This window comes from Eulemur rufifrons, chromosome 7 (genome assembly GCF_041146395.1).
Source record: "Eulemur rufifrons isolate Redbay chromosome 7, OSU_ERuf_1, whole genome shotgun sequence".
Lineage (NCBI taxonomy): Eukaryota > Metazoa > Chordata > Mammalia > Primates > Lemuridae > Eulemur > Eulemur rufifrons.
In genome coordinates this window covers 222080833-222093115 of record NC_090989.1, presented here as the reverse complement: position 1 = coordinate 222093115, position 12283 = coordinate 222080833, and the positions used below count along the sequence as shown (strand labels likewise).

Genomic DNA, 12283 nt, shown 5'->3' with positions numbered 1-12283 from the left:
GCATTTAACTGGCCACTGGGTCATTGTGAAATCTCCCGCCCCTGCAGTTGGAGTTAGCATAACTAGGCTGATTCGAACCCGACATGATAGTGAGGGACTGGGGTCTCAGAGCTAGTTATCCTATAATTATTTAATCCATTATTAAAGCTATATTATTAAAATTCCTGTTAGCTCTGGAAGCTCTACATTGTGCTGTGCTTCTCAAACTTTAATGTGCACAGAACTCACCTGGGGACCTTGTCAAAAAATGCAGGTTCTGATCCAATAGGTCTTAGGTGCGGCTTGAGGTTCTGCATTTCTAAGGGACCACATGAGCAGCGAGAATGGTAACTCTTCCCCAGAGCAAACACCCCAAGTGAAGTGTCTTGTGTTTGCTATTGAGTCAAAGAAAGAACGCTCCATATTTTACATGAAAATCAAAGGGAAAATTGAGGAAATAATGGAATAATTACCCAGGCCCTATAAATGTAAAAGTGCAACAAATGACAAGCTATTCAAGGTATCTCCTATAACTAACTCCTTTTGATCAGGACTAATTAGTATACAAAGGAATGTTTGATTACCTATAGGCCACATCTAATTACCCAGAAGCTGGCAAATAACACAAACGTGGGTGGCTCGGCCCTTGGATGTCGCCCATTATTTGTGATTTATTGTTCTCTTCTCTCAGAGAATAAAAAGCAAGATAAAGTATTTAAATGAATCCATTTGCTACTTTTTTCTTTTTTAGTTGTTATTGTTTAGCAACTTAAATAAATGGGTTTTGGAGATAAGAGAATAATTGCCAAGGGATAAAGCAATACTTTGAGACTACCTGAAGAATTCAATTTTAAATTATATTTTATACCCATAAAAATCAGGTGCTTCAGTAAGCTCTTCAGGTACTTTAATACAGCAGTTAACTCATGTGCTGAATCAGCAGCTTCACATTCATAAATGGTTGTGCCCAGAGCAATTAATAAATTCCTGCTAAGTAAGTCCATGTGATTGCACATTAGGAGCTACTTTGGTTGTCAAAATAAGCAATTTTGACTGTCACTTGTGAGTCTATTAATTGCTAAGGGATCACCTTACAAATAACAACGCTTCCTCATGGGCATACTAAATTTTGTCACGTAGGCATTACTCTGATGTAGTGCTTTTATTTAGAGATTTTCCAGACATGTGCAGCATCACGCTCCAGCATCAGAGAGTGGCATCGTAAGCCATTTGGCCAATTTGAGCAGCCTCTCTTGTTACATGGGAGTGATCCTGTCCACCCCACAGGACACTGTGGATTAAATTGTAGAACATACCAGTTACGGCAGAAAAAACAATAAACGCAAATTAGATGAAGGTTACATTCACATTTTATATGACTCCTGTGTACAACAGGTCCAAGTAAATTGCCTTTAGCTCTTTAACTGGTATGCCTTTCAAAATAGCCCTTTGTTTCTCAATTTGGAGTATCTAGGGAGTGACTAGTGCAGGTGTTTATCTTTATAAAATTACCTAGCTTGGGCTACCTAATCCTTTCTTCACTCATAGGCCTTTAGTTCCCCAATTTATCATTTCAGGAGATAAATTGAGTTCAAATAAGTTACCTATGCCTGGAATTATCTACTCTCTTCCCTTTCTATCATTAGAGCCTCTGCTTGGCAGCAGGAAGCCCCTGGGATGTGCTAATGACATTTGGAATAGCATTTTAAGAATGTTCTGTATAAAATAGAGACTAGTTCTAGTTGAAACTGTACTATTTTATCTATCCTTAGGTGCTTTGGAGGCCAATGCATCAGCGTGGTTTTCATGAGAAAGCATATTTTGAGTTCCAAACAACAAACTTAGAAATGAAATTCTGTGAGACTGGTAATAGCAAACAGATTTTCTTTCATTCAAATGGCAGAGGGCTCCAGTAACTAGAACTCCTGCATTTTTGCTCTGCCTAGTGCCAAAGGTTTTTTTTGCTTACTGCATTTTTTACTAAAGCCAATCTTATTGCTTCATCGTTAGAAATGTCACTACTCACCTATCAAAGCAGAATTCAACTTTATTATGGCCTCACTCTGCACTAAACTTGGAGCTCACAGAGGAGTCACAAGCCAGACAGAATTCTCTCCTCTTCACCACACCCCCAGTGGGCAAAGGCTGGAGGGTGGAGAACAGCCATTACTACTTGGAACAGACGGGGGCTGTTTCATTGAGAAAAAAATAACAATAATCTTCCTTAGGCATTCTGAACTTGACTTTTTCTAGAGCAATTTAGCTTTGTTAATTCATCAGCCATCTCTTTAGCCCTAAATTTTAACCCATGTAATTTTGTCCAGCTGTTTTAACGAAAACGTCTTCATGAAAATGTTTTAATGAAAATGTAAAAGAATTGCAGAACAATAAATCTGGCTACACTCTTGGAAATGTTAAAGGACAAGTCCTCTTCCTTATGCTGCAAAGCCACCTTTAATTCTTGGAAATGGTCACTTGGTATTTGATAAGTAGTGTTCTAAATAATGGAACTACCATTGCTAAATCTATTTTAAAGGTATTTTTAATACTTTTCTCCCAAGCCTATAGTTGGAAATTTGTCTCATTTTCCTTTTTGTTGAGAAAATGGTGACAAGCACCATTTCATTTTCTAGCTCTTTATAGCCACATTTAAAATGAGCACTTGTAGTTAAAGCAGTGGCCAAGAAGAATATGTCATATCAGACTGCTAAGACAATTTTGCTTACACCAGCTTTTTAAGCCCATGAAGCCTTTTGTTTTGCAGTGGGAGTTTAATGCTTATGATGGTTTGATAGATATGAAATCTTCCCAGAAAAAAAATTGGAATTACGTTGACGGTTATTAAATTCCTAGTTTGATGACCCACAAAACTTTGGAAGCAAAAGTGCTATTGTAATTTACTCCACATTGTTTTTGCAATTTCTCAAAGTTAGATATCAGGTACTCACAGGGGATGCTGACAAGCCAAAGCTGGTGATTTAGAAATAATATAAAACTTCAGTGAGCATAGGAACAGATCCTAGGGTATACCCTATGAATTTTCTATCAGAATTATTTAGCATAAAATATTTTAGAGGCAAAGAAATGGGATGGTTTCTTGGAAGAGAATTGGTTCTTCCTTCTTCAGAAATCTATGATTAGGATCAGAAATATAAGTGATAAATTTGTTTTATTCTCAGTTTCAGAAAGGCCTTCCAAAGACACTGCCCAATTCAGTGGTCTTGAGATTACAAGGTGAAAATTGGAAATCAAGGGAGCAATTACAAAGCCTCTCAAAAACCTTACTATGCATATGTAAAGCTGCTTGGTTAGCTTTAGTCTCCTGATCAGCTATTTTGGTTTGTGATTGGGATTCATTTAATTTCCTATTCGGTGTGTGTCAGTCAATGATGATTCTCAGATCAAATCTGCATAATGCAAAGATAGGCAGTTTTTAAAATTTCAAATTCAATCCCAGAGCATTATAAGAGCATAAGGCTAGATGCTATGCTGCTGACAGCCTCCCCCTGCCTGGTGTCCCCACTTAGCTTCCCCCAACCCCCTCTCTCCCCACACCCACAGCGCTCAGAGAATAAGGCTTTCATCCTGGCAGACTCAATAGTTAGAGCTTTAAGTGCAAAAATGAGGGCTAGGAGTAATTATCTGAATCATATGAAAACTATAATAAGGCACTCAACCTGATCTAATAAGCAGAGGAAATAGCAAGGGAAAACTGGAAGAGAATTATGAGAGTGACTTGAGAGGTTTAAATACGAGCCCTTAATTATGTTATACTTACCTGGCCTACAAGTCGGCTTAGCATTAATTGGAAGGGATGATTAGTAAGCAAATAAGTTTCTGTCTGTAATCAAGCCCGGTACTGCTTCCAGTTCTAAATAATCTACGGCCTGAGCCCCAGGTAAAGAAGAGTCTTTGGGAAACAGCACAGTGTCTTCTGATGGGGCCATCTTATTGTTGCTCTTTAAGGTGGTTCTGAAAAGTTACCCGGATTCTGTTCTAGTAAAATAATGCCTGAACCAGAGCTCTAGTATCTTAGTATCTTCTTCCTTTGTCCTTCTGTTCTGACATTTAGGGGGCATCCAAATGAAATTGCCAAGTCCTCTGATAGCCCAGAAATGGCTTTTGGGGGCTTGCAATTTGGTAGGATGTGGCTTGGTACTGAGGAGGAAGTCAGAACCCTTTGCTTACTGCCAGCTTTGAATGTCTTTTTCCTGTGTCACAATTTTTCCTTGTCAAGTCCTGGTTTCATTGTTATTTCACTGGGCTTGTCAAGTCTGGGAATTGAGGAACAAACACCACATACTACTCAGAAGAGCTCAGAAAATGGTTCTATTAACCTAAGACAGAAGTTTACAAAGACCTCTTCCTGCTCACAACTTTAGAGTTTAACCTCATAAAATGTGAGTGATTTTATATTTCTATAAAGTTTTCAAAACTTTAAAAGAGCTATAAATGTAGCAGTACTGATCATCCTTTGAATCACCTACACATATATTTCCCAGAAAAACATCTACTACAGCCTGCACTGGGCATCCACGATGGAGAAGAAACAGAACTCAGAGGGAGTCCCGAGAAGACAGGGTTCAAGAACTATGTTGTTAAATAATTGTGTGACTCTGGGAAAATAATTTAACTTCTCTGGGCTCCAGTTGCCTCATCTATAAACTAGGTAGAGGGATTGGGATTAATTAGTGATGTGTATGCCTGGCTGAGCAGTGCAATAACCTGGGTAACTTTTGAGAAACTTCGGATGCTCAGGTTGTATCTCAGACCAATTAATGAGACTCTCTGGAAGTGAGTCTTGGACATGGGCATTTGTGCTTCAGTCCAAAGGTTTCCAAGTTAAGAACCACTGCATCTGGTCCCTCGAGTGCCTTCAGTGGCTAAAGTTCTGTGACACATTGCTGTACCAACTACGTGGTAAAAGAGAGATGCAGCGTTCCCGAGCAGAGACATACATGGCGCTCACGTGGCTGACAACATTTTAATAATGACTACGATTTCTTTTTTCTCCAACTATATCCTCTCCCAAAACTCCTGCAGACTGCCGCATATTGCGTCCAGACCACACCGGCATTCTGAAGATACAAGGGCTTTATCTCAGGCTGCTTTGAAGGAAAAAAATTAATGTTACATATATTTTTTTAAAAAATAATAGAAGTCAATTTGCCTCTAGAGTTTTTTGGCCACTTTGTTAAAAATGATTTAAACTTTCAAGAATTCTTGTCAGAAGCAGGGGACCAAGGGCATATTAATTTGGCCTGGCTGACACATCTTGGTGAATGATTAACCACACCTTCCCCATGGAAAGGCTGGAACTCTTTAACGGACTGGCTGCTGACTTTCCCTGGTCCAAGATGCCTGCCGGTTTGTTCCAGAGAACGGCAGGTAAAGAAGGCACAGCCAGGTGCAAAATGACACCCTGCCTGGTAAAATGAGACCGTCAAGTCATGGGCAACTCCACCCCTTTGTCTAGACAGGAGACAGACTAATTCAAGGGCAAGTTTTCAAAGTAGACAAAATGCTCATTTGTTTCTGGATAAATAGCTGGGACTTCCACTTGTTCAATATTTGGTTGTAATAAAAGGAAAAATGGTTTGCATTTGGCAACTTAGACTCAGAAAGAAAGGTTTGCCCTCATAGTGGCTGCTCTGAGACCATCTGGGGCAGCCCTATCCTCTGAGACCTAACCTCAGAGCCGGCTTCGTGGGTGTGTGACATGTGAGTAGTCAACTGCTCAGAAGGGCAGTGCTTGGGGTTCACTGCTGTGCACCAGCTGTCTTAAAATTCTTAATATTTTTATCCTTGAACTTGGTAAATGAAGTCTTATGGGACAGTGGAGCACATATATGGGGCTTGGAACCTCGGCTCACATGCAGTTCCTGGCCCCTCTTCCCTGCTGGCTCCCAGGACAGCCAGGGTCAGGGTTGGGTACGTGGCCTGCAGCATTTCAGGGGAGAAGGAAGCAGCTACCTCTGCCTCGGGTGGCAGCACCACAGTGTGTTTCATGGGCAACCTGGCAGGAAGTTCCCCCCCTCAGATACTGAGCACCTTAGAGTGGAGGTGATAATTCCCTGGTTGGGGAGGGCCCCCCATCCACTGAGAGTTGGGGCTGCCAGCCGTGGGAAGGGGGAATTGAATTTCCTGTCCCTGCCAGGGGTCCTACATTCTCATTTTGCACTGGGCTCCACAAAGTTTGTAGTCAATATTACCTAACCTGATCACCAACAAACATTCTGGGTTCCATAGAGCCTTGTGGGGCCTGAGGACAGCTGTCAACGTTCAGTGTCCCTATGTGTCCCTCTTTGGAGCAGAGTGAAAGATCTATCTGCCCCTTAGAGTCTTTCCTTCCACTGTAAATTGGCATAATATACATATAGCATCTATTTGCCGTGTGACATGGTATAAATGACTTCACTTTTCTGGGCCTCAATATGTTACTCCGTCGTGTAGGAATAATGCTATTACTATCATAAACATAAAATGAGATAATGCAGGTAAGTACTTGCCACAGTGTGAGGGACATAGTGGATGTTCAGTGAATTTTAGTTGCTATTATTATTGTGATTATCATTATCATTTGCTACAGATTCTGAAAGCAATTGCAAAAGTATTTTGATTAATACTTTAAGGGACGCACATTCTAATAAACTCATTGGAGTTTCAGTCTCTAGGGTTCTTAGTGTCTCTCAAATTCACAAGACATTTTCAAGAGGGGGAGAAAGAAGTTCAGATAGAGAAAAATTATATAACGAGAAGGGATGTTGGCTTTGTCCATCATAATAGCACACCCACGGCAGCGGTTTAATTGTCGAGGTGTACACAGGTAAGAGTATCTGACTTTCTGTTTTGGTGGAATGAATAGATGCAGGAGATTGACTGAGTGATGAAGTCAAAGTATGTCACAGACTACATGTCTCCCTCAGTGATGGGCTGGTGTTCACAGCACCATCCTTCTGTGAGTGACTGTCACCAATGCCATTGTTCAATAAAACAGAGCAGTAGCTTGCTGACTTATGCAGCCTGGTACTCCTATGGAAATATTCTAACATGTCTTTGGACTCCCAGGAAGTGAAGGAAAAAAGCTGCTTCACTGCTTCATCTCTATTATTTTCATAAGTAGTTATTTTCATAAATATCTTGAGCACTGGCTGCATACTGGGTGCTTTTTATTTTCTTTCTAATCTGTGTAAGCATCAAGTAAGGCAACTATGCCTGCTTTATAGATAAGAAAACTTGAATCTTAGCCAAGTTAAATGGTTTAACCAAGATTTTCTAGTTAGATATTGAGAGAATGAGGGTTTAGATCCAGTTCTGACTTCAAGATTATGCATTTTCTTTTAATTGATCACAAAGCCTCTCTCTTAGCTGTAGCAAGTTAACTCTTAGTAGAATGAATAACAATAGCAAACACTTATTTAGCTTTAACAGGTGCTATTCTCAGCACTTAACATATATTGACTCATTTAATCCTTGAGACGATTTTATGCAGCAGGAATTACTATGCCCATGTTACTAGTGAGGAAACTGAGGCGCTGGGAAGCTAAGTAAACTTGACAAAGTCACACAGCCAGGAAGTGACAGAGCCAGGCTATAAATAAAATGCAATGTGGCTTTAGATTCTGTGATCAACCAGCAGGCTAAGGGCTCAGAGCTTCTGGAATTATTTAAAAGTGTTAACTGGAAAAGTATAATTTGACTTTGTAAAATAATATACCAAGACAAATACATCCAAATGAGTGTCCTTCAAAGTATTAGCCAAAATGTTTTTGCAATTTCTTTCAGAGCCAGAAGCAAATAATAATGATGACAGTAATATAAATAGCAACTAAATTAATTTTACATTTTTTATGTGCCCAGTACTGTGTCATATGCTTTAAATATGCCATCTCATTTAATGTTTATGATAATAGTGTCAACAATCTATAGGACAGAATAAATTATGAAGCTCAGAAAATTTAAGTAACGTTCCCCACGTCACAGCATTTATATGATGGCTAAACTTGGACTATCTGAATCTAGAATCCACAGTCTTCACTACTAAACTAATACTTCATTTTTAAAGATATTTTTAATGATGGAAAACTTTATCTTTAGGAAATAGAATGGACTTGTAAGAACTAGCAGAGGTTATTTGTGGCTAGGCTCTAAATTTTGTGAGTTTCAGGTATTGAGATTAATTTTCCATTAAAACTATCATTTAATGAAAATATAGACTGCTTTTCTCTTGTGATCCATGAATTATCTGAAATCAGTCTCCAAACGACAGACCAATGCATGTTTGGACAATGGCAGCACCGTGGTAATTAGAGTCTTTCAAGGTGATGACTTTGGAGAGATGTTCTCACTTACAAGGTTGTTTATGTTCCATATTTGGCACTAAATATTAACAATGAAAATGAGGACCACATGCTTATCATACGCCTACAGGGCTTACGGCAGGATGCTTGCAGGCACCATTCAAGCATCCTGGAGAGCCACTCGGTGTGCCACTCTGCAATGACTATTGCTATTGCCAATGACTATTGCCAATGCTCTTCCTCATTGGCAACACTTTTCTTTTCGGGAGAATTTGCATGACTTTTAATGCATAGTTCCAGAGAATCTAACTGTATGTGGTTCAATCCCATACTGTGAATAGTGACTGTATGAGTTGGGGACACTTACTGAACTTGTGTGGGCAAATAGATCCCTTAAGTGAGGAACTTGACAAATCTCCATTTCCCTTGATTCTATATAGGCCAAGATTAACTAACCCATTATTTGTTTTTCCAAGCCTTGCTGGAGGTTGCAAATAGCATTTCTTCCCCCTAAATATAGCCCAGAATTGCTTTTAATTTAATATATATCTCAAAATTGATTTACTTAGAGAAGAGCTATGAGAATAACTCAGTCAGCCATTCTTGCTAAAGGAATTAGTGCAGTGGGAGGAGGGGGAAGAGGAGAGAGGAAGGCGGGAGAGGTGAGAAAAGAGAAGAGAGAGGTGGCTTTATTGCACATTTTTAGACTGCAACTTGCGAGAGATGGCTCCCCTTGTATTTTGCAGTATGCTTCTCTAAGCAAAATTTCCTCTCCAAACTCAGAAAACTCCATGGCTTGCATAAGAACAGCCACCTCCTACTGCTCCGCCCTTAGCTAACTCATTCTCTTCTAACAGTTACAAGCAAGCTTGTAGCGCTTCTAGAATATCCAAAACACATGCTATACTTTTCTCCTGGCAAAACCTGTCAGCCAAATAGGGAGCAGTCCATGATGAAAGCTGAAATTTAGAAGTGATAACAATTAGAAGTAAAACTTGTACATTTCCTAAAACCCCCTGTCTTCCCCCCAAATACTTTTCATATAGAACCCTTCTATTGAGAACATTATTGAACACAGCTGCTTGGAGAAAAAGCGCTCAATTTGGATGGCAAGATCTCTCTTAGACCAGGGAAGGAAATAGGCAGAAATGATCATTTCTACCTTGAAATGAGAGAAATGCTAGTTACCAATAGAACAAACACAGAAACCTAAAGGTAACATGTTTTTCACCAAAAGAAAAATAAAAGGAGTTACGAGAATATGTTATAGTGATTGAGACTCCAAAAATAACATAATAAACAGTGGGTAACTATAGAAAGCTATTTCTTTTATAAGTGATATTAATAGTCACTGTGTCTGATATCATTCTAATTATTTAAGAAATTCTGGGAGGTTTTCTTTCCCCCGTTTTATAGAGGAAGAGCTGAGACCCACAAAAGCAAGGTACTCAGAGTGGGTCACCCCATATCAGAAAGTGACAGAGTTGAGATTAGGCCCAAGGACCAAATCCTGGGCTCTTTACCACTCCTTTGCAGGACTTGCAAGAGCATCTGGGAATGGCTGAATGGCTTTCTGATTACCATGGCTTTGTTGGAATGGCCGCCTCCTTGAAACTCAATGGTCCCGAAAGCATCTGTCGGGCTGAGTTGAGTGTGTTTGCTGATGGACCACTTCTCGGACTGGATGTCATTTCTGGAGAGGCGACTTTCATTTTTCTCATTCTGAAGCACAGAGATACTGGGAGTGAGACCAACATGCTGGCCTATCAGACGCCCACAGCAGCACCTGGAACAGAAGAGGCAAAAGTGAACTCCTGGTATTAGCCACAACTGGAATTGAAGACAACCTGCTGGAAAATCTATAATCTGTATTGGGCCATTTCTGTCAATTCTTATGTGGAATTCCATCATGCGGCTGTAACAGGCAAATGGTAAACTCAGCCTTTCTGTGACATACATATCCTTCCTTTTCTCTTCCCTCCCTGTTTTCCGTTAGCTGTCTAAGCTGGAACATGCCTCCTGCCTTTCTCCACCCAGCCCTTTTGCACCTGGCATGTTGTTCAGAATTGGATACCTGCAAACAAAAGGGCTCTAGATTTTTCTACTTCTTACTCCTCCCATCTATCAAATCTTGCATGAAGGACACTGAAGAGCTTTGAGGGAAGAACTTTAACATGCACATTTAAATGAGGAATCTCACTTATATGTGAGTCACAACCGAACTTGTCTCTTCCCAATTGACATTTGCTGTCAAACATCGAATTCTGAGAATAAGAATCTGCAGGCTTAAGGGTTCTTGAAGAAATAATGAAAAAAAAATATTCACAAGATATTTGAAAGCTCAAACTTTGCTCCTTCTATCATGAAAATGTTCTTCATACATTACTACTACCACTATTATGACTATTAGTAATGATAGTTACAATATACAGCTACAATTCATTAAACACTAACAATTTAGCATCCATTTTATGGATGAAATATTGTAGTTTTGAAGGTTAGGTAATTTGCCCAAGGTTACACAGCTAGTCTCAAAAACTCTATAGTTTATATTTTAAGTTTCTTTATTAAATTGCCTGTTCATAAAGGCATTTCCAGACATGCATATACTACTTTATCATAAATGCTTCCCACCTTATATCTTGTTGATCTTCAGGAAGGTAAAGAACGTACTAAAAATGTGCTTGAGTGGGCATCTGAAGATCTACAGTCTAGTTAGTAATTTACTAGATGTCTTTTGTTTAAAATTCTCTTTTATCCTACAGAGCATGTTGGTACAAATTAAGTATTTGGATGAAATGCTTAGAAGAGTAAACCAGTAACGATAACAAAAAATATAACCCACTGTTATATACAGTGATTAATTCCTTCTGCAATGGTACATATGCTCTTAGACTAAGACTTAACTGTAGGCATGGCATATTATATACTGTGTATAAGTAAGATTGCTTCAAAGATGTTCAGCAACAAAAAAAAAAGATCTTTAATTCGACAGGGTTTCCCTCGCAATGGGAATTACTCTTGTAGTTTATTCCCATAATCACTGCTTCATGTTCCTCGATACATTAGAGACAGCAAGATTACCTATGGGGGTCTTTGGTGCTGGGTATGATGTGAACACATTCTCTTTTATAAAATGCTCTTTCTATCCAGGATTTCTGAGCCTGAAAAAAAAAATAAAAGAGGAAAGGTGAACATAACTTCTAAATATTTTTGACTAGAAAGCAAAATTTCATAATCATGTAATGACCTAGTGTATCATAAACTGAATTGAAATTGTGATTATTTCACACATAAACACTGCATATAATGATATTGGTTACTCCCAGAACCTGCTGATTTGATTATTTAACATTGTAATATTGAAAGTTAAAGGAAATGGCCAGAGTAAAAAAAAATGTTAGTGATGGAATCATACACAAATTCATAATGATTTTTGAAGGACAGAAATACAATACTATTTGCAGAGAAAATAAATTTGGAGGGATAGAATAGTGTCGTTATAACCTTATAGAAAACAAATATTCAGTAGTGAGAAGAAATACATCTAAATAAGTATAAGCTTTCATGGTTGACACTTCCATTAGATTTTCCTCGTAGAAGGAAAGAGAAATTGTAGGGGAATTGCATAACTCAAAAGCCCTAATCTATCACCATGATTTTTCTAAAATCCAAATTAGCGGTGTTTAGGTACAGAGGGAAAAAAAGGAAATGGAAACATAAGGAAGATAAATGTCTTTCTCATAGTTCGAAATTTCACAGGTAATGTCTTTAGAAGGAAGAAAGATAGCACATTTTTCCTGTTTGCATCTCACATACGTGCCTTTAAGCACAGCATATACAACTTCTTAGAATGGGCATTGTTGGGACTATCCTCCCAGAAGTGCTGCCACTGAGATTAGGTTCCCCCAGGGACAAAGGATGTTCCGGCAAACCGTACAATCTTTGTTCCAAAGCAGCGTCCATCCTGCATCCCTTCACCCTTCTCTTTACCACACCTGAAA

General features: G+C 39.0%; 1 protein-coding gene across 21 annotated transcripts in view; it reads right to left on the bottom strand.

Moving 5' to 3' along the window:
- The window catches only part of TRPM3 (transient receptor potential cation channel subfamily M member 3), a 797388-nt gene that overhangs the window by 269610 nt on the left and 515495 nt on the right, over positions 1–12283 (bottom strand). For all 21 annotated transcript variants that reach the window (XM_069476420.1, XM_069476422.1, XM_069476410.1 and 18 more), the window contains exons 2-3: positions 11364–11443; positions 9861–10065 (exon numbers count right to left, since the gene is read on the bottom strand). In XM_069476420.1, the coding sequence (XP_069332521.1) occupies positions 9861–10065; positions 11364–11443 (285 nt within the window). The remainder of the gene's footprint in view (positions 1–9860; positions 10066–11363; positions 11444–12283) is intronic.